Source organism: Erythrolamprus reginae, chromosome 2 (assembly GCF_031021105.1).
Source record: "Erythrolamprus reginae isolate rEryReg1 chromosome 2, rEryReg1.hap1, whole genome shotgun sequence".
Taxonomy (NCBI): Eukaryota; Metazoa; Chordata; class Lepidosauria; order Squamata; family Dipsadidae; genus Erythrolamprus; species Erythrolamprus reginae.
Window position 1 is genome coordinate 346153587 of NC_091951.1, and position 22767 is coordinate 346176353.

At 43.1% G+C, this 22767-nt stretch overlaps 2 protein-coding genes across 2 annotated transcripts in view; both read left to right on the top strand.

Annotated features, from left to right (window-relative positions):
• Window positions 1–5521, top strand: part of PSTPIP2 (proline-serine-threonine phosphatase interacting protein 2) — a 55899-nt gene extending 50378 nt beyond the window's left edge. The window contains exons 11-15 of the mRNA XM_070736425.1: window positions 129–225; window positions 1358–1436; window positions 2535–2569; window positions 4311–4373; window positions 5036–5521. Of these exons, the coding sequence (XP_070592526.1) occupies window positions 129–225; window positions 1358–1436; window positions 2535–2569; window positions 4311–4363 (264 nt within the window). The 3' untranslated portion in view covers window positions 4364–4373; window positions 5036–5521. The remainder of the gene's footprint in view (window positions 1–128; window positions 226–1357; window positions 1437–2534; window positions 2570–4310; window positions 4374–5035) is intronic.
• A 7417-nt stretch (window positions 5522–12938) lies between these two features.
• EPG5 (ectopic P-granules 5 autophagy tethering factor) overlaps window positions 12939–22767 on the top strand; it is a 111975-nt gene continuing 102146 nt past the window's right edge. The window contains exon 1 of the mRNA XM_070743629.1: window positions 12939–13081. Coding sequence (XP_070599730.1) covers window positions 13025–13081 — 57 coding nt within the window. The 5' untranslated portion in view covers window positions 12939–13024. The remainder of the gene's footprint in view (window positions 13082–22767) is intronic.

Below are 22767 nucleotides of genomic sequence, written 5' to 3' on the forward strand. Positions count from 1 at the left end.
CCTAGTTAGACCCACCTAGAGTACTGCAGTTCTCCTCCAACGGCAGCATTTTGATTTGGGAGTAAAGGAGTGGTTCAAGGTGTGTCATTTTCCTGCCACTCAAAGCCATGTTCTCCTCTCTATGACAGAACTACGAAGAGATCCGCAAAGCCCTCGAGCAGTGCAGCATCGGGAACGACATAGAGTGTTTTGTACATATTCGCAAGACCGGCAATCTTCCTCCAGGTAAAGAGATAGATGCCCATTACCCAAGGACTCATGGCCAAACGGTGCTCAATTTTTGTCTTTAAAACATGTAAAGGAATTGGGAGGTGATTTTTTTTGGGGGGGGGGGAAGTATAGGACTGTGATGGCAAGCCTGTGGCACAGATGCCACAGGTAGCACGTGGAGCCATATGTGCTGGTACACGAGCCGTTGCCCTAGCTCAATTCCAACATGCATGTGTGTGCCGGCCAGCTGATTTTTGGCTCGCACAGAGGCTCTGGGAGGGCGTTTTTGGCTTCCAGAGAGCATCCAGGGGGATGGGGGAGGGTGTCTTTACCATCTCCCGGCTCCAGGGAAGACTTTGGAGCCTGGGGAGAGCGAAACACATGTTTTGGTAGAAAAAATATATAATTCAGAATACGCTTACAAACCCCAGAATATTTCTCACCAGTGGCTCAAAATTCTAAGAATTGTAATCTCAGTACCAGAATATCTCCGGGACCGCCTTCTGCCGCACAAATCCCAGCGACCAGTTAGGTCCCACAGAGTTGGCCTTCTCCGGGTCCCGTCGACTAAACAATGTCGTCTGGCGGGACCCAGGGGAAGAGCCTTCTCTGTGGTCGCCCCGACCCTCTGGAACCAGCTCCCCCCGGAGATTAGGATTGCCCCCACCCTCCTTGCCTTTTGTAAACTTCTTAAAACCCACCTCTGCCGTCAGGCATGGGGGAATTGAGATATCTCCCCCAGGCCTATATAATTTTTGTATGGTATGTTTGTGTGTATGTCTTGTTTTTAAATAAGGGTTTTTTAGATATTTTTAAATATTAGATTTGTTATTATACATTGTTTTTATTATTGCTGTGAGCCGCCCCGAGTCTATGGAGAGGGGCGGCATACAAATCTAATAATAATAATAATAATAATAATAATAATAATAATAATAATAATAATAATAATTATTATTATTATTATTATTATTATTTATTAGATTTGTATGCCACCCCTCTCCGAAGACTAATAATAATAATAATAATAATAATAATAATAATAATAATAATAATATCCTATCCAATGTGGGCCAGTATTACTTTGTATTACTTTGAAAAACAAGTTGACATTTTTTTAAAAAAATATTGTTTCTGTTTTTTGCAGTTCCCGTAGTCTACGAAAATTATTATAACACACAGAGGAACGCAGTGCCCAGAAGAAGCCAAGTTCCAGCGCCTGGCCCGTAAGAACAAAAAAGCATGGTTTAAAAAATCCTAATGTTCATTTCAGTTATTTACTTAGTTGTTTTATGCCAGTGATGGTGAACCTTTTCGGCATCGCGTGCCCAAACTGGAATGCGCCCGTTTGTGCGTGTATGCACGCATGCCACAGCGTGGAAAAACCAAAGACCAGCTAGCCAGCATGCACATGCCTGTTTTTTGGCTGGTTTTAGGCATTTGGGGGGCTGTTTTCGGGGCAAAAACGGACCGGAAATCGGTTTTGGGCCATTTTGGGGGTGGTTTTTGGTGCTCTGGCTCTTGCAAAGACCAGCTGGTTGGCGCATATGTGCATGCCAGAAACCAGAAGAACATACGCAGAAGCAAAAAATCATTGAAATCTTGCTTGTGTGTGTCCTGGATTCTGGTTAGAACTTTGGTTAAATTGCAAAAGCAGGCAGAATGATGGCGCACTTGCGCTTCCGAACTCTTAGGGAAGGTAAGTAGATTTCACTGCTGATTTAGGATAAACGTCATGCCCTTTGTTGAGGCTTGTTTGAGAGCTAATTGTGCTGGCTTGGCTTAAACCAGGTTGTTTGAAGTTGGGTTGGACTGATTTACCTGTATCTTGGTCCTGAAGAGACCAAGGCTGAAGAGACCTTCTTTTGTGTGATAGAGAAATTATTTTCTCTATCACACAACACTAGGACGAGGGGGCACTCCCTAAAGGTCATAAGTAAGATACTGAGGACAAATCAAGGGAAATATTTCTTCACCCAGAGGGTCCTTGGTTTATGGAATTCACTTCCAGAAGAGGTTGTGACAGCTATGAGCCTGGAAAGCTTCAAGGCAGGATTAGACAGATTCATGGATGCCAAGTGTATCGATGGTTATTGAAACGGACGTCCATGTGCCGCCTCTATGATGGTTGAGGCAGGCAGGATTCCCTTGGGTCCCATTTGTTGAGGGTCAAGGGAAAGGGAGGGTTTTGCCTTCTCTTTCTGCTCAAGATCCCCATGGACAATTGGTGGGCCACTGCGTGACACAGAATGCTGGACTCGATGGGCTTTGGCCCGATTCAAGCATGGCTCTTCTGATGTTCTTATGTTCTTCTCCTCCTGTAGGAGACCCCAGATGCCCATCCCTTCCAAAGAACCAGGTGAGTAAACCTTGCACGCCCCATCACGTCTTCCATTTTCTTTTGCAAATTTGGTTACCATGGATGGAGAACTCCAAAGAAAAATTCCAGCCTTGCTGAAAATGGAAATTAAGTGAGGAAAGAGAGAGAGCTCATGATAGCTTGTTAATTTCCCCGTCCCCTTCTGCTTTCCCTCCAACATTATGGAAAAAAAGGTGCATGGAAATTTCCCATGTAGCTAGTCCTCAATTTATGAATGGTCGCTTAGCGACCGTTCAAAGTTACAACAGATCACCCTCCTAAAAAGGTACTTATTATGACCCAGAGTCGAAGCGCCAACTCTCCAAGGTCATGTGATCACATTTGGGCCACTCAGTACTATCAAACCACAGCCATTTGCAGCATCCCAGTCACGTGATCGTGGTTTATATGCTGGTTTGTTTGTTTTTTGCGGGAAATTGGGATTTTTGCAGGAAACTGAGTCCTTCGGGATTGGGTGGCATAGAAGTCAAATATATAAATAAATAAATAAATAAATAAATTTACTTCCAGTTTCCAGCAAAAAAAGTCCATGACAGACGGTGACTTTCCTTGTGTTCTTTCCTGGTGATTCATTTAAGAACCGCTGCAAAAAAATGTCATAAAATCAGGAATTGGTCCGGTGATGATCTACTTAATGATTGTGATGACTTCAAGCTGTGGAAAGTTGAGGACTACCTGCATGGTGGACAAAGAGAGCCTTAGAAGGCAGGGAGGGTTAATTTTGGGTCCTTAAATGATAACGTTCAGTTCCTGACCTTCATTTGAATTGTCTCCAGCTGCTTGTAATAAACATTTTGTGAATCTCCTGATCTTCCTTAGCAGACTTTACACCTCTGTGATATTTCCTAAATCGGTTTTTTTTATCTTAAATTTTGTATTTATTCTGTTGTAAACTGCCCTGAGTCAGATGAGAAGTGTGATATAGAAATCTATCTGTCTGTCTGTCTGTCTGTCTGTCCGTCTGTATCTAGATCAGTGGTTCTCAACCTTTCTAATGTTGCGACCCCTGAATACAGTCCCTCATGTTGTGGTGACCCCCAACCATAAGCCTAGCACCAATTCTCCCAACAGAACTTTAAGCTGATTGGCAGGAAGGTCAGAGGGACACCCCCACTGTAAACACCTGATTAGTTGGATTGTAAAAATATGTTCCAAGAATAGAAGCATTAGATCCTAACACCATAGGAAATTTGTCTTTTCCCAGGGTCTTAGGCAACCCCTGTGAAATGGTAATTCGATCCCCAAAGGGGTCCTGATCCCCAGGTTGAGAACCACTGATCTAGATCTATCTATCTATCTATCTATCTATCTATCTATCTATCTATCTATCTATCTATCTATCTCTGTCTCTTTCTCTCTCTACCTTTGTCTGTCTGTCTGTCTGTCTGTCTGTCTCTCTCTCTCTATCTATCTTCTCTCTCTCTAATCTGTCTGTCTGTCTGTCTGTCTGTCTGTCTGTCTATCAATCTATCTATCTAGATCTCTCTCTCTTTCTCTCCCTATCTATCTACCTATCTACCGTCCATCCATCCATCCATCTATCTATCTCTATCCCTCCTTCTCTCCTTCCCTCTATCTCTCCCTCCCTCTATCCTATCCATCTATATAAATAACCAACCAACCAACCAACTGGGTGGTTAATCAAGCAGAGTTTTGCCATTTTAAGTTTGGGCTCAGACAATTTTACCCTATGGATTAATTGTCACCTTTCTTTTTATAGGGGATGCTAACTATGCTTCCGTGGATGGATATAGCTTAATTCATCCCCATTAGCCCAGAGATGGTAAGTTTGGCAATTTAAATAATAATAATAATAATCATAATCATAATCATAATCATAATATAGAAAAGGAATTTAAAGAGCTTATCTAATTAAGCATATTACTGAAGTAGAATAATACAGAATATCTCTGAGTTTATATAATCGCTTAAGGCAGTGAGTCAACCTTGAGCCGGTGATGAGATTTGAAGCACTGACCTACAGATATACAGTCAGCTTCAGTGGCCTGCAGTACAGCACTCTACCTGCTGCGCCACCCCGGCTCATTTAGTGACCAAAGTTACGACGGCACTGGAAAAAAATTGACTAATGACAATTTTTCACCCTTAACGACCATTGCAAGCATCTCCTTGGTCACATGATCAAAATTCAGATGCTTGTCAAGTGATTCATAGTTATGACGGTCGCAATGACCCCGGGGTCATATGATCCCCTTTTGTGATTTTTTGACAACGGGGATGCCAGATTCGCTTAGCCACCATATTACTAACTGCACAACTGCAATGATTCACTTAACGTTTGGGCCAAGGAAGGTTGAAAAATAGAGCAAAACTCACTTAGCAACAAGACATTTGGGGCTCAATTGTGGTTGTAAGTTGAGGATTATCTGTAGACGGATCCAGTCTGCATTTTTCTCACCCTCTGATCCTTTTCTTCCTTCCTAGATCTTGGAGTCTTTTCATTTGACGATACCTCTATGAGGAAATTAAATAGCAGCATTTTAAAAGCTGTCTCCATATATATATATATATATACATTTCCTAAATGGAGTTTTTGCTCTTTTGGGGGTGCATTAATTATTGTTCTAAAAACACAATCAGAGGTGAACATTTTGGAAAGTTGGAGGATGGTTCCACAGCAAAAATGAACCTAGTTTTCTGGCAAATAACACCAATATTCCGTTGTTTTATTCATTTATTCAGTGGTGAAATCTACTTACCTTGTGTACTGGTTTTGGACGCGCATGATTTGCATGTGCACCACTGGCTTTTTCACCCTCTGCGCATTGGGCTTTTTCACCCTCTGCGTATGACCAGAAGGCTTTGCGCTTCTGCAGGGATTAAAAAATTAAAACGGCTCTCGGTCTCCGGTAATTTTCCAAGGCTCAAAAACTCACTTCTTTGAAATAAAACTCTCTTTATTGTTTCAAACAAGCGTGATATATGTATAGATTGTAAAGCAAAGTCCAGTAGCAAAAAAGAACACGGTTCTATCTCAACTTCGGCTGGGACTCTAGGAAGCTAACCAACTAAATATGAGCCAGTAATGTGCAGCAGCGGTTAAAAAGCCAACATCATCATAAGCTGCATCGACAGGGGGATACACTCTGTTCTGTTGAGCTCTCTGGTAGAATCCTCCCAAAAATGCACAGATACAATTTCAGACACACACACAGGTTTGAAAATTCAAAACAATGTTCTTTATAATGTAAATACACTTAAACCAAGCCCTCTTTTGGTATAGCAAAGAGCACTGGTCTCCAAACAAACTGGTCATTTGTACAAGTCCCTTATCAGTTCTGTGATACTTAGCTTGCAGCTGTGAGGCAATTCACAGTCCTTCTTTTTTCACAAAGTGAAACACACTTTGCTCTGGTTTAGTTTCAAAGCGGGGAAAAATCAGCACACAAAAGGTCAAAGTCAGTAAAGCAGTCACGAAACCCAATGATCAGATAATCCTCCACAATGGCCAAACCCACAGGCTGCTCTTTATAGCAGCCTCACTAATGACCACAGCCCCACCCAACCACAGGTGGCCTCATTTTCTTTGATAATACTCTCTCAGTTGTTGTTGCCTATGCATCGCTCTCCGCATGCGTGGCTGTATCATTAACTCTTGTTCTGAATCCAAGGATGAGCTAGATAATTGATCTCCTTCTGAGGTGTCTGCCACACTCTCCTCCTCCCTGTCACTCATGTCTTCTTGGTCAGAGGAGCCTTCATCAGCAGATTCCACCGGGGGCAAAACAGGCCTGCAGCATGTGGATGTCTCCCCCACATCCACAGTCCTTGGGGCAGGAGCTGGGCCAGAGCTAACCACAACACACTCCAAGACTAGGGAGGTATTAATACCACTCTATAATGCCCTAGTCCAGAGGTAGGCAAAGTTGTCTCTTCTGTGACTTGTGGACTTCAACTCCCAGAATTCCTGAGCCAATCATGCTAGCTCAGGAATTCTGGGAGTTGAAGTCCACATGTCATAGAAGAGCCCACTTTGCCTACCCCTGCCCTAGTCAGACCTCACCTGGAGTATTGCATTCAGTTCTGGTCGCCACACTTCAAAAGAGACATAGAAACTCTGGAAAAGCTACAGAAAAGAGCAACCAAAATGATAAGGGGACTAGAAACCAAGACATACGAAGAGAGGTTGCAGGAACTGGGCATGGACAGTCTAGGGAAAAGAAGGGCCAGGGGAGACATGATAGCAGCATACAGGTACTTAAGGGGTTGCTACGGAGAGGAGGGGGTCACACTGTTTTCCAGGGCACCAGTGGGCCAGACAAGGAACAACGGATGGAAGCTGACCAAGGAGAGATTCCTGAAATTCTTCGATTAGACAACTTACAACTCCGTCGTCTCCGTTCTGACTTAACTATAGTTCATAAAATCATATACCTGTTAACGACTACTTCACCTTCAACCGCAACAACACACGAGCACGAAATCGATATAAACTAAATGTCAACCTCTCCAAACGAGACTGCAAAAAATACAATTTCAGCAACAATCAATGCCTGGAATGCATCACCTGACTCTGGTTCCTACTCCTAACTCCAAAACCTTTAACTTCAGACTATCTACAATCGACCTCTCCCCCTTTCTAAGAGGTCTGTAAGGGGCGTGCATAAGCGCACCACTGTGCCTACTGTCCCTGTCCCATTGTCTTCTATCGCTACTTTTTATCATTACTTACTAATGTTTTATTTGTACAAATTACCATCTTTTAATTGTTTGACAAAATAAATAATAAAATAAAACAAACAAATAAATAAAATAAATAAAAATTCATCCTGTAAATAAGGAAGAACTTCCTGACGGTCAGAGCGATCAATGGAACGGCCTAACAGCAGAGGTTGTGAACGCTCCAACTCTCAACATTTTCAAGAGGACATTGGACTGCCATCTTGTGAGTGACATAGGGGAAGGTCTGGTAGGGAAGGTTTGCCTATTTGCCGATGACTCTAAAGTGTGCAATAGGGTTGATATTCCTGGAGGCGTCGGCAATATGGTAAATGATTTAGCTTTACTAGATAAATGGTCAAAGCAATGGAAACTGCAGTTTAATGTTTCCAAATGTAAAATAATGCACTTGGGGAAAAGGAATCCTCAATCTGACTATTGTATTGGCAGTTCTGTGTTAGCAAATACGTCAAAAGAAAAGGATTTAGGGGTAGTGATTTCTGACAGTCTCAAAATGGGTGAACAGTGCAGTCAGGCAGTAGGGAAAGCAAGTAGGATGCTTGGCTGCATAGCTAGAGGTATAACAAGCAGGAAGAGGGAGATTATGATCCCGCTATATAGAATGCTGGTGAGACCACATTTGGAATACTGTGTTCAGTTCTGGAGACCTCACCTACAAAAAGATATTGACAAAATTGAACGAGTCCAAAGACGGGCTACAAGAATGGTGGAAGGTCTTAAGCATAAAACGTATCAGGAAAGACTTCATGAACTCAATCTGTATAGTCTGGAGGACAGAAGGAAAAGGGGGGACATGATCGAAACATTTAAATATATTAAAGGGTTAAATAAGGTCCAGGAGGGAAGTGTTTTTAATAGGAAAGTGAACACAAGAACAAGGGGACACAATCTGAGGTTAGTTGGGGGAAAGATCAAAAGCAACATGAGAAAATATTATTTTACTGAAAGAGTAGTAGATCCTTGGAACAAACTTCCAGCAGACGTGGTAGATAAATCCACAGTAACTGAATTTAAACATGCCTGGGATAAACATAGATCCATCCTAAGATAAAATACAGAAAATAGTATAAGGGCAGACTAGATGGACCATGGGGTCTTTTTCTGCCGTCAGACTTCTATGTTTCTATGTTTCTATCTGGCTGGGGATGTGTAGGGTTTCCTGCTTGAGCAGGGGGTTGGACTTGATGACCTGCAGGCTCCCTTTCAACTCAAATAAACAAAAAAAAAAGCGAGTCAACATTACAATCCTCTTAAATTTCCAAGATAACACGGCTAATAAATAAAAACATGAATCCAAGGCTCACTGGCAACTTACAAACACACAGATGCAGTTTCAGAACATTTCTGGAAGACAAAAGCCCTGATTTTAACGTTTCTGTTTAGGGACGACAAAAGGTCTCGGCCATTCCTTGTAACAATGTTATTATTATTATTTATTATTATTATTTATTAAATTTGTATGCCGCCCCTCTCCATAGACTCGGGGCGGCTCACAACAATAGTAGCGAAACAATATGTAATACAAATCTAATAATTTAAACTAAAAACCCATAATTTAAAAACATGCACACAACACACCATACATAAACAATATAGGCCTGGGGAAGTTATCTCAGTTTCCCCATGCCTGACGGCAGAGGTGGGTTTTAAGGAGTTTACGAAAGGCAAGGAGGGTGGGGGCAATTTTAATCTCAGGGGGGAGCTGGTTTCAGAGGGTCGGGGCCGCCACAAAGAAGACTCTTCCCCTGGGACCCGCCAGACGACATTGTTTAGTCGACGGGACCCGGAGAAGGCCAACTCTCTAGAACCTAATCGGTCACTGGGATTCGTGCGGCAGAAGGCGGTCCCAGAGATATTCTTGTCCGATGCTATGAAGGGCTTTATAGGTCAAAACCAATGTTGTGTGTCCACACCTCCTATTTCCCAGCCACCCTTCTTTATGTATCTTGGAAGTGACATCACCCACCAAAGAGCTACAGCAGAATTAATACTTTTTACTCTGGACTTCCTCTTGCCTTTTTGCCATCCTTCTATAGCAGTGATGGAGAACCTATGGCCTGGGAGCCACGGGTGGCACACGGAGCCATATCTGCTGGCACGTGAGCTTTTGTCCTAGCTCTGCTCCAATGTGCATGTCTGTGCCAGCTGATTTTTGGCTTGCACGGAGGCTCTGGAAGGGAATTTTTGGCTTTCCAGAGAGCCTCCAAGAGGATGGGTGAGGGCATTTTTACCCTCTACTGGGCCTACCAGAAGTTGGGAAACTGACCATTTCTGGCTTCCAGAGGGCCTCTGGTGGGTGAAAGAAGCTGTTTTCGCCCTCTCCAGGCATTGAATTATTTTTTATTTATTTATTTTGTCCAATACACAATGGGAGTTTTAGTGTGTGTGTGTGTGTGTGTGTGTATATATATTAAGTGTGTGTGTGTATATATATATATTAAAATTAAGGGAGACTAGGATGGCACCATTTCGGCCTTGTTCTGGCCTCATCAGCTAGCCACACCCTTACTGGGATTTGATCCGGCAGCCTCTGAATTAACCTCTAGGCCACCAGACCTGATCCCTTCTGTTCTGTGCCAGGGAGGGGCTATATGTTTTATATATATATAAAGGGGATATATATAGAAGAGGGAGTCAAATTATTCTCCAAAGCTCTTGAGGTTAGGACAAGAAGCAATGGGTGGAAACTAAACAAGGAGAGAAGCAACTTAGAACTAAGGAGAAATTTTCTGACAGTTAGAACAATTAACCAGTGGAACAGCTTGCCTCCAGAAGTTGTGAATGCTCCAACACTGGAAGATTTTAAGAAGATGTTGGATAAACATTGGTCTGAAGTGGTGTAGGGTTTCCTGCCTAAGCAGGGGGTTCACCTAGACCAGTGGTTTTCAACCTTTTTTGAGCCACGGCACATTTTTTACATTTACAAAACCATGGGGCACATTGAGGGGAGGTGGGCAGCTAAAAAAAGTTTGGACAAAAAAACCCTCTCTTCCTTTTGCTCTATTTCTCTCTCCCTCTTTCTCTCCCTCTTTTTTTCTCTCTCCATCCCTTTCTTTCTCTCTTCCTTCTTTCTTCTTTTTTGCTCTTTCTCTCTCCCTCCCTCCCTCTATGTCTTTCTCTCTCCCACCTTCCCTCCCTCTCTCTCTTTCTTTCTTTCTCTCTCTTGCTCTCTCTCTTGCTTTCTTTCTCTCTTGTTCTCTTTCTCACTCTCTTTCTTTCTTTCTCTCTCTTGCTTGCTTTCTCTTTTGTTTTCTTTCTCTCTCTCTTGCTCTTTCTTTCTTTCTCTCTTTCTTTCTTTCTCTTGTTTTCTTTCTCTCTCTGAGCTTCGCGGCACACCTGACCATGTCTCGCGGCACACTAGTGTGCCACGGCACACTGGTTGAAAAACACTGACCTAGACGATCTCCAAGGTCCCTTCCAACTCTGTTGTTCTATTATTCTACAAAGCCCAAGAAAATAGACGTGGTCTACAAGGACTATAAAATTGCACATTAAGAATTTGCATCAGGCAGAGCTGAAAAATCTGAAAAGAAATGAAGAAACACTTGTTTTAAAAGCAGTAAGTAAGTAAGTAGTCTACGAGTCTACAGAGAGGGGCGGCATACAAACCCAATAAATTATTATTATTATTATTATTTATTATTATTATTATTATTATTAATAATTATTATTAATTATTAAGTAAGTAAGTAAGTAAGTAAGTAAGTAAGTAAGTAAGTAAGTAAGTAAGTAAGTAAGTAAGTAAGTAAGTAAGTAAATAAGTAAATAAGTAAGGTAAGTAAATAGTAAATAAAATAATATTTTTTTTTAAAGGAGAAACCTTTCCCATTCTAACCAGCAGGGGTCACTCTTCCACGTTGCAATGTTATGACTTCGCAGGACTCCCCTTCCTCCGTGATGATTGATGGAGAAGAATGTCGGTAGACTTAAAAAAAGTGTGGAGAAGGGCATTTTTTACGGTGCTTGTTTGCAAAATGGAGAGCGCCCTAAAAATTTCCCAAAAGAGACGCAATAATCCTTCATCGTTGCAAATGAATCATGTTAAAATGTCAAAACTAATAGAAACCTTATTTTTTTAATTTGCTTTCCTTGCACATCCACGAAGGGGGCGGTCCTTCATGGCCTCCACTCCCAGAAAGCGTAGGGATAAAATAAGCCTTGAACTCCAATTGACATCTTAGAATAGAATAGAATTCTTTATTGGCCAAGTGTGATTGGACACACAAGGAATTTGTCTTTGGTGCATATGCTCTCAGTGTACATAAAGGAAAAGATACATGTCTAGGGACAAATTCAAAGAGTTTTCTCAGAAATAAGAGTGCAGTTTCCCATGTCTTATTTGAATTATTTGTTTGTCAAACACATACAAGATGGCAGGTATAGATATAAACAAACATAAACAAAGAAAATAAGTTTCCTGATTGCTTATTTGACCCCTATGACAGTCATTAACCCCTATGACAGTCATTAAGTGCTGTACTTCATGATTCTTGACAAATGTGTATTTTCTTTTATGTAAACTGAGAGCATATTCACCAAGGACAAATTCCTTGTATGTCCAATCACACTTGGCCAATAAAGAATTCTATTCTATTCTATCCTATATTTCTATTCCATTCAACTCCATATTTTCCATTCTATTCTATTCCATTCCATGTTCTATTCTAATCTATACAGTGGTACCCCTATTAAAGAACTTAATATGTTCCATGACCAGGTTCTTAAGTAGAAACATTTGTAATTTTTCCCATAGGAATCAATGTAAAAGCAAATAATGTGTGCAAACCCATTTGGAAAGAAATAAAAGCTCGGCATTTGGGTGGGAGGAGGAGGAGGAAGAAGAAGAGGACAGTTGCTATCCAGAGTTTAAGGGAGCATTTCTTTTCTCTGGGCGCTGGCTGAGGTTTATTCCCTCTCCAAGCGCCCAGAGAAAGGAAAATGCTTCGTTCACTCTGAACTGCCAAAGCCTCCTTAAGCGCCACCAAAAGCTCCTCTGGCAGCCCAGAAAAGCCCAAGATGGCCGGGATTGAAGCAGGAATGGCAGGAAACTGGCCGGGCCTTCGTGCCGCTTTCAAATTTCCTGGGAAATTTTTCCGGGCTCAGATTCTATTCTATATAAAAAAGTAAGGTTAAATGGGGACAGTAAGACAGCTGGTGTGTTTATGCAGGTCCCTTTCCCGTTTTCAGGTTAACCAGCCTCGTCTGGGATTTCCTGGTGGTCTCCCATCCTTCCTGCTTGCTGAGCTATTCCAATATGCAGACGCCCTGTAGGTGCTGCCACCTTCTAACAGGGGAGCCCCTATACGCCATTCTCTTCTTAAGGAGTGTTTTTAAGCAGCGTTTCTGCCTCTCAGAAGCTTGGAAGAGGGGTGGACTTCAACTCCCAGAATCCAGAGAATTTTTTTTCCCCACCGGGGAATCCTGGGAGTTAAAGTCCCACCTCCTCTTCCTGGCGTTTCAGGCGGAAGAAAGCGAGGCTTGAAGCCGGAAGTGGGCGTGGTTATGCTTTCCGATATGCATGAGGCGAAAGGCAGGTGAAGGGTGGGAGGTGTCACGTTCTCCTCTCATTGGAGGCGGAAGCTGCGCGCCGGCGGGCGCCTCTTCCCTTTTCCTGCGTTTAGAGGGCCCTGCTTCTTCGATCACGTGATCCTGGCCACGCCCCTCCGCCTCTTTAGGCACCGCACAGAAACAACAAGCCCGGAGGAAGAAGGGGCGAAGCGGCAGCCGGGCGGGATGGCGGAGGCGGTCAAGCCCCGCAGCCGGAGCAAAACCAGCCGAGCCAGAGTGAAGGTAACCCGGGGACTACAATACCCATAATCCCCTTCCCCTCCCCAGGAACAACACCCCCCCCCCCCATTTTTTTTAATCCACCTTAACACTCTCCGCTTTGGATGATGGGTCGGACCACGGAGTCTATGCTTCCCAGCGGACGTCAGTTGGGGTGGACTACAACGCCCATCGCTCCTGTTTTAAGACAGCCAATTGGCAGTGCAGTGGGCGGCGGTGCGTGTGTGGAGAGAGAGAGAGAGAAGGAGACTTCATCTCCCCCAAATATCGAATGACCCCAAAGGGTGGCTCGGCTGTGGATGTTGGGGGTTGTAATCCCACCCTCATATTCTCTCCCCCCTCCCATTTGGCTGTGGGCAGGGAGGTGCGTGAAGCCCAGAAATATCGTTTCAAGGGCTCAGTAAGATAGACTGCTCCTGGCCGTGGAGGTTCTCTTGGCCCCTCTAATGAGCAGGGATATTTATGTGTGTGTGTGTATGCATGTATATATGTGTGTGTACATACATACATATATCTCTGTGTAGTGTGTTTGTGTGTGTATTGTGTGATTTTTTGTCCCGTTTCTTTTTATTATCAGCAAAAATATGTTACCTATATCAGTGTTTCCCAACCTTGGCAACTTGTAAATATTTGGACTTCAACTCCAGATATCTTCAAGTTGCCACGGTTGGGAAACACTGACCTATATATGTATATGTGTGTGTGTCCATCTATTAACTCTCTATCATCACTATCATCTATCTATTATCATCTATCTATCCATCTATCTCTAAATCTGTCATCTATTAGTGATCTGTCATCTATCTCTATATATTTATCATCTATCTATATCTAATAACAATAATAACTAAAACAACAGTTGGAAGATACCTTGGACGTCTTCTAGTCCAACCCACTGCGTAGACATCTAAGCTAAGGCATCTATCTATCATCTATCTATCTATCTATCTATCTATCTATCTATCTATCTATCTATCTATCTATCATCTATCTATATCTATATCTATCTATCTATCTATCTATCTATCTATCTATCTATCTATCTATCTATCTATCTATCTACTCTCTCTCTCTCTCTAGTCTGTCTATCTATCCATCCATCTATCCATCCATCCATCTATCTATCTAATCTATCATCTATCTATCTTTATATCTCTATCATCTGTCTGTCTGTTATATATATAATTTTTATTTATTGAATTGCTACATCACCTATTCCACCCAACTGGTCGGATAGACTTCTCCTACTCCTCCAGAAAGAAAGCTTCATTGGATCACATGTCATCAATTCAGCCTTGAAAAAACCATTCCCAGCCTTGTAATTGGAGCAAGGTCATCATCCCATCTGTGTGTTTCATTAGAGCAAAATCATCACAGCTGTGTGTGTGTGTGTGTGTGTGTGTCTCCACTTGGGCCAGGTGAGGGGGGCTGGACTTCAACTCCCAGAATTCCTCCACCCAGTCCAGCTGAGATGGAGAAACCCTCATTCTTACTGGGTGATGGAGGGAGGAAAAAGCTGCCTTATCTTCTGGCAGTGCTGAAGTCCAGCCAGCCTTTGGATAAAAGGGGGGTACAGATAGTCTTCAACTTACATCAACTCATTTAGTGACCATTTGAAGTTACAACGGCACTGGAAAAACAGTGACTTACGACTGTTTTTCACTTATGACTGTTTTTCACACTTATGACCATTGCACCATCCCCATCGTGGTGACGTGGCCAAAATCCAGATGCTTGGCAACTGACTCATGTCGATGACGGTGGCAGTGTCTCCGTGTGTCATGTAATATTACCTTTTGTGACTTTCTGACAATGGGGAAGCCAGATTCACTTAACAACCGTGTTGCGAATTTAATGCCCACGATTCACTGAGGCAAGAAAGGCTGTGAAATGGGGCAAAACTCCACAGCTGTCTTAATGATAGAAATTTTGGGCTTGATTTTGGTCGTAAGTCGAGGACTACCTGGGATCCTGTTCCCCCCATACATCCCAGGGCATTGATGGTGAACCTATAGGCACAGATGCCACAGGTGGCACGTGGAGTCATATGTGCCAGCAAGCGAGTTGTTGCCCTAGCTCAGCTCCATCATGCATGTGCACCCTGGCAAGCTGATTTTTGGCACGCCTGGAGGCTCTGGGAGGGCGTTTTTGGCTTCCGGAGGGCCTCCTGGGGGATGGAGGAGGGCGGTTTTGCCATCCCCAGGCTCCAAGGAAGCCATGCTCTCTACCTTTGAAAAAAGTTCGGAAACTTCAGATTGTGCAGAATGCAGCTGCGAGAGCAATCATGGGCTTTCCTAAATAAGCCCATGTCACACCAACACTCCGCAGTCTGCATTGGTTGCCGATCAATTTCATGTCACAATTCAAAGTGTTGGTTATGACCTATAAAGCCCTTCATGGCATTGGACCAGAATATCTCCAGGACCGCCTTCTGCCGCACAAATCCCAGCGACCAGTTAGGTCACAGAGTTGGCCTTCTCCAGGTCCCGTTGACTAAACAATGTCGGCTGGCGGGCCCCAGGGGAAGAGCCTTCTCTGTGGTGGCCCCGACCATCTGGAACCAGCTCCCCCCGGAGATTAGGCTTGCTCCCACCCTCCTTGCCTTTCGTAAACTTCTTAAGACCCACCTCTGCAGTCAGGCATGGGGGAATTGAGACATCTCCCCCAGGCGTATATAATTTGTGTAGGGTATGTTGTGTGTATGTTTTTTAATTATGGGGTTTTTTAGATTTTAAATATTAGATTTGTGTTTTACATTGTGTTTACTTTTGCTGTGAGCCGCCCCGAGTCTACGGAGAGGGGCGGCATACAGATTTAATTATTATTAATAATAATAATAATAATAATAATAATAATAATAATAATAATGGAGAGGGTGAAAAACGGTCCTACCGGGCCCACCAGAAGTTGGGAAACAGGCTGTTTCTGGCCTCCAGGGAGGGGCAGGGAAGGCAATTTTCACCCCACCACCCAGGCACTGAATGATGGCTGTGGGCACTCGTGCAGGTACGATAGTGAGTGCACATACACTTTCGGCACCCAAGGGGAAAAAGGTTGGCTGGGCAGCTGATTTTCAGCCTTGGGGAAGGCTATTTTGCTCTACGGAGGCTTCAAGGAAGCTTCCCTGAAGCCCTGGAGTGTGAAAAACAGCCCAACGGGTAAACCGGAAGTTCAGAAAAACGGACTTCCAGTTTCCCCATTGTGCTGGGTTTTTTGCACTCCGGAGGCTTCAGGGAAGCTTCCTGAAGCCCCAGATGCCAAAAAACAGCCTAACAGGCAAACAGGAAGTCCATTTTCTGAACTTCCTGTTTCCCCTTTGGGCCGTTTATTCACCGTCCCAGGCTTCAGTGAGGCCTGTGCGCATATGCGGGGCGGGTTGTGGGAAGTGCAAGGGTGTGTGCATGCGTGCAGGGAGGGAATGAGTGTGGGTACGTGCACACGCGCTAATGCACACCCACCCACTCACTTTTTTGGCACGCGAACCAAAAGTTTGCCATCACTGTCGCAGGGGATTTTTGTGGCTAAACCTAACCAGACAATTGGGGTCAATTCATCTGCTGCCAATGGAGAGGAAGCCTTAGATCAGGGGGTCCCCAAACATGGCAACTTTAAGACTTGAGGACTTCAACTCCCAGAATTCTCCAACCAGCTATGGAGACCTCTGTCCTAGATGATCCTTTTGCAGTGAGTCTGCTGGGAGAATTTTGCCTTTTTCATTTCTTGCAGATTTGTGTGTGTGTGTGTGTGTGTGTGTGTTATTTGTGGGTGTTACAAGCAATCCTGGACTTAACCCTTCCTTTAGAGACCATTTGAAGTCTCTAGAAAAAATGACTTATGACCTGTTTTCACACTTAACAACTGTTGCAACATCAGGTGATCAAAATTCAGGCATCTGACAACAGGTGTGTCTTCATAATAATTGCACTGTCCGGTGCATCCATTTGTGGTCACCTTTCCCAAGCAACTTCTGACAAGGTCATGGGGATTATCTAGATTGATTTAATGACCCCATGATTCACTCACAAGCTGCCGTGATTCGCTTAAGGACAATGGCAAACAATGTTGTAAAATGGGACACAATTTGAACTGCCTTGCTTTTAGCAACTAAAAGTGTTCGGAATAGGACGGCATAGAAATCAATCAATCAATCAATCAATCAATCAATCTTTGGCTCAATCTGTGTTAGCAAAAACTTCAGAAGAGAAGGGTTTGGACATATGATCCATGAGACTATATAATTTGTGTATGGTATGTTGTGTGTATGTTTTTTAATTTTGTGTTTTTTAGTTTTTTAAATATTAGATTTGTATTTTACATTGTGTTCACTATTGTTGTGAACCGCCCCGAGTCTACAGAGAGGGGCAGCATACAAATGTAATAATAATAATAATAATAATAATAATAATAATAATAATAATAATAATAATCCAATAAGGCTTTCTTTCTGGAGGAGAAGTCTATCTAACCAGCAGTGTAGTACAGTAATTCAATAAATAATATACATACATACTGTACATACATACATACTTACATACGGACAGTATGGTCAGGCGTAGGGAAAGCAAATTGAATGCTTGGCTGCATAGCTAGAGGTATAACAAGCAGGAAGAGGGAGATTATGATCCCGCTATATAGAGGGCTGGTGAGACCCCATTTGGAATACTGTGTTCAGTTCTGGAGACTTCACCTACAAAAAGATATTGACAAAATTGAATGGGTCCAAAGACGGGCTACAAGAATGGTGGAAGGTCTTAAGCATAAAGCGTATCAGGAAAGACTTAATGAACTCAATCTGTATAGTCTGGAGGACAGAAGGAAAAGGGGGGACATGATCGAAACATTTAAACATGTTAAAGGGTTAAATAAGGTTCAGGAGGGAAGTGTTTTCAATAGGAAAGTGAACACAAGAACAAGGGGGCACAATCTGAGGTTAGTTGGGGAAAAGATCAGAAGCAAGGTGAGAAAATATTATTTTACCGAAAGAGTAGTCAATGCTTGGAACAAACTTCCAGAAGACGTGGTTGGTAAATCCACAATAACTGAATTTAAACATACCTAGGATAAACATATATCCATCCTAAGATAAAATACAGGGAATAATATAAAGGCAGAGTAGATGGACCAGGAGGTCTTTTTCTGCTGTCAGTCTTCTACGTTTCTATGTTTCAATCGTGATTGTAAGTCAAGGACTACCTGTAGGGAAGGACAGGGTGTGGGTGAGACCAGGGGTGATCATGAGATCTACCCCGTGAAGGGTTGCCGTCACTGGCAACTACTGGTAAGCCTCCTCGCTGCGCGTGTGCCTGAAGCAAAATCTCGCATGATTTTGGCAATTTTCGGCGATATTTCTGCTTCCGTATATGCAGAGAAGCAAAAAATCGCCGAAATTTGCGAGAGATTTTGCTTCGAACCCATGCGCAGAAGTGAAATCTCATGAGCGCATGCACGCACATACATCGGGCATGGAGATGTGCATGCAACTCCATTTTTTCTAATGGAGCGCCGATGCCACCCGTACCAGGTGCCGCCCGTCCCTGGACGTGCCATGTGGGGAGCCACGCATTGTGCGCCATGCACGCCCACATGCAGTGCTTTTAAAAAGCTGCACATATGCAGAAAGGGAAAAACAAGATGGCAGCACCACTGGCGCCACCGAGAAAACAGCTTGTGTGTGACAGGCCTGGGCTTCTGCCCGTTCCAGTGACCCAGGCTGCCAAGTTACTAATGGTTCTATAGAACCGGTCCGAATTGGTAGGAACGCACTTCTTGGCGAGACCTCCTTCAAGCAGAGGTGGCACCAGTGTGCATTTATTTATTTATTTATTGGATTTGTATGCCGCCCCTCTCCGGAGACTCGTGAGAACGCATGAGAAGCTTCTAGAAAAGGCATTTTATCAAATGCACACACCTTTCCCGGAGATCCTGAAAGCAGCTGCTGTGTGTTTTTTCAGGACATCCGTGATTATGTGTCACTGGCACAAAGGCGTGTTTACCTGGGGAAAATTAAAGACTAAATGAATCCTACAAATGAAGTTGTTAACATATAAGAAGGCTTGCTGCCTTGAATATTCTGCTGGCCATCTTCATTTGATATTTCTACCCCAGGGAGCCCCAAACTTTTTGGACCTCAGGGATCACCGCCGTATTATAATTTTAAATCCCACGGACCCGAATTCGTAATTTTAAGTCTCGCGGACAACTAATGTGTGGGTTTTTTTAAAAAAAAGATAAATATGTTTGTAAAAATAATGAGATCTTCCTTTTTTATTAATATTAAATGCACCTATTTAATATAACAATCACAAATGCTTATTTAACACATTTAAAGGTTGTTTTAGTTGTAACAACATTATTTAAGTTAGTGTAATTATTGCAAAATAATTGAAGTTTATTTGACAGTGGGTTGCTGATGTTGGGAAAGTCAGTCCCATATTCCAGAGCTCTTGCTGTAGTCTCTTCCCTCCCCTCTCCTCCCCTCTCTTTTTCTTTCCTTTCCTTCTTTCCTTCCCTTCCCCTCTTTCTCCTTCTACCTTTCCTTTCCTTCTTCCCTTCCCTTTCATTCCCTTTCCTTCTTTCCTTTCTTTTCCTTTTCCTTCCCTTCCCTTCTTTCCTCTTCTACCTTTCCTCTCGTTCTTTCCTTTCATTCTTTCATTCCTCCATTCCCTTCTTTCCTTTCCTCTTCTATCTTTCCTTTCATTATTTCCTTTCATTTTTTATTTTCCTTCTTCCCTTCCCTTTTTCCTTTCCTCTTTTTCCTTTCCTTCTTCCTTTTCCTCTTTCCTTTCTTTCCTTTTTCCTTCCCTTCTCCATGGAGGGGCTGGAAATCTCTGACCTCTGATGCCCCGCTACAGCTGAGAGAAGCACTTCACCCCGGCTTCTCAAGAGACAAGCACAATGGGACACTATGTACTGTACAACTTCATCTCAAAAGATTCTTGCATAGAAGTCAAATTTTTATTCTTTTTTAGGCAGGAAGAGAGGGAAGGAACCCTTCCGCCATAGATGCTTCCCCTATTTTTGTTTCCCCCCCCCCCAAAAAAAAAATATTAATTGCAGGGCAGGTAGTCCTCAACTTCACAACACCACAATTGAGCCCTAAAAGCTGCCAGTTTTGACCAGTCTGTTGCAAAAAAAAAAAAGGCACAAAAGCAGCTTTCTTCTTGGCCCAGCAACTTCTCTGCATTTTTAATCGCTAGATTAGAGACTCGTTTGAAAGGCCTGGAAATACAGGAAGCCTTCGACCTGCTGCCCCAGTGGAGCCCCGGAATTTCTGCTGCCAAGGGAAACGTCACTTAAGTGGAGATTCGCCCCGTTTTGCGACCATTCTTTGCCGTAACTGTGAAGCACATTCCTTCAGTTTCGTGTAATCTGGTTGTGAAGTGAATCTGGCAATCACTGCAACCGTCGGAAGTACATGCCAGTGGCCCTTGAATTCTGATCATGTGACCATGTGGATGTTGTGTGGAAAAACGGTCACAAGTCGCTTTCCCCCCCCAGTGATGATGATTTATTTATTTTATTATTTTATTTTATTTATTTACTTTATTAATTAATTAATTAATTAATTAATTAATTAATTGGATTTGTATGCCGCCCCTCTCCGTAGACTCGGGGCGGCTCACAACAATAACAAGAACAATGTAAGAACAAATCTAATAATTTAAAAAACGCTAAAAAACCCATTATTTAAAAGCAAACATACACACAAACATTCCATGTATAAACTATATAGGTCCAGGGGAGATGTCTCAGTTCCCCCATGCCTGACGGCAGAGATGGATCTTAAGAACTTTACGAAAGGCAAGGAGGGTGGGGGCAGTTCTAATCTCCGGGGGGAGCTGGTTCCAGAGGGTCGGGGCCGCCACAGAGAAGGCTCTTCTCCTGGGTCCCGCCAAACGACATTGTTTAGTCGACGGGACCCCGAGAAGGCCAACTCTGTGGGACCTAACCGGTCGCTGGGATTCGTGCAGCAGAAGGCGGTCCCTGAGATAATCTGGTCCGATGCCATGAAGGGCTTTATAGGTCACAACCAACACTTTGAATTGTGACCGGAAATTGATCGGCAACCAATGCAGACTGCGGAGTGTTGGTGTAACATGGGCATACTTAGAGAAGCCCATAATTGCTCTCGCAGTTGCATTCTGCACGATCTGAAGTTTACGAACACTTTTCAAAGGTAGCCCCGTGTAGAGAGTGTTACAGTAGTCACACTAAATCAGAGTTTATGGTTTAAATCAGAGTTCAGATTAGCCTGGAGAATACTGGGGGTGGAACTCCCCAAGTCTTAAAGATGCCAAGTTTGGGAAACCTACCAGTAGTGGGTTGCACATGTTATGGCACACACTATAGTGTGGTAGCTGAAATGGATATGCGCATGTATCTCCCGTCCCCGCCATGTGCACCCATGCAAGGTTCATCTTGTGCATATGTGCCGGAAGTGAAATCTTGTGCAAGGACACTTGCACGCTTGAGATTTTGCACACTTTTGCACACTCTAAAATACCTAATTTCTTAAAACCAATCACTCCCATTTCACCCTATCGTGCATATAAATTCATTCATCGGATGAGGCTAGATGTTAAACTTAATGGCCCCAAGCCTGTCAGCAAAGATGGATTTTAAGGCCTTGCGGAAGGCCAGGAGGGTGGGGGCGGTATGAATCTCTGGAGGGAGTTGGTTCCAGAGGGCCGGGGCCACCACACAGAAGGCTCTTCCCCTAGGTCCCACTAGGCGGCATTGTCCATTTGATGGGACCTGGAGAAGGCTAACTCTGTGGGACCTGACCGGCCGTTGGGATACATGAGGCAGAAAACGGTCTCTATGGGAACTTGGGAGCCCTTTGGTGTTCAAAAACAATGGTGGTTTGTGAAACCTTTCCTGGATCAGGGTTGGGAGTTATAAAACCAAGGCCAATTGAGTAACATGGCCCTCATGTGATTCCCCCCCCTCCTTGGCACATACCGTTTTTTACTTGTGTGTCTTGTGATAGACAGCTTTTTTTTATTAACTAGGGAAGTCTTTTGCTAGCGAGGAGAGATATTTCAAAATAACAAGAAGTTGCTAAATAAGGATTTTGCTCCCCCCTCGTTCGTTGCAATAGCTTTAAACAGAGAGGAAAATACCAATAGCTGGAGGTGAAAGGAAAGATCTTGGCCTGGTCAGGCTTTTTGGTGTGTGTTACTCTCATGTCTATTATTTCAGCTGTTTCGAAACATGCAGGAATATAGGTGTAAAAATTACAATTTATTCCATCCTCGATAAGACCAGAGGTTGGTTGGTTGGTTGGTTGGTTGGTTGGTTGGTTGGTTTCTTTCTTTCTTTCTTTCTTTCTTTCTTTCTTTCTTTCTTTCTTTCTTTCTTTCTTTCTTTCTTTCTTTCTTTCTTTCTTTCTTTCTTTCTTTCTTTCTATGCCGCCCTGATTGAAAGATTGTAATATTGTTTGATTTAAGGTGGTAAAAAGCAGAATAAATAATGTATATAAATTAAATCACCAGGGCTAATTCTCCCCCCCCCCCGCCATCTCTAGTAGCCATAAAAATGACCATGGAGATAATGTGTTCAATGAATGAGAATATTTTAACTTGAATATTGCTTTGTGTGTGTGTGTGTATGTGTGTGTCAACATGTGTTTGTTTGTTGTGTTTACGTTCTTTTTTTCTATATTGTTTTTTTAAATATATCTATTTCAA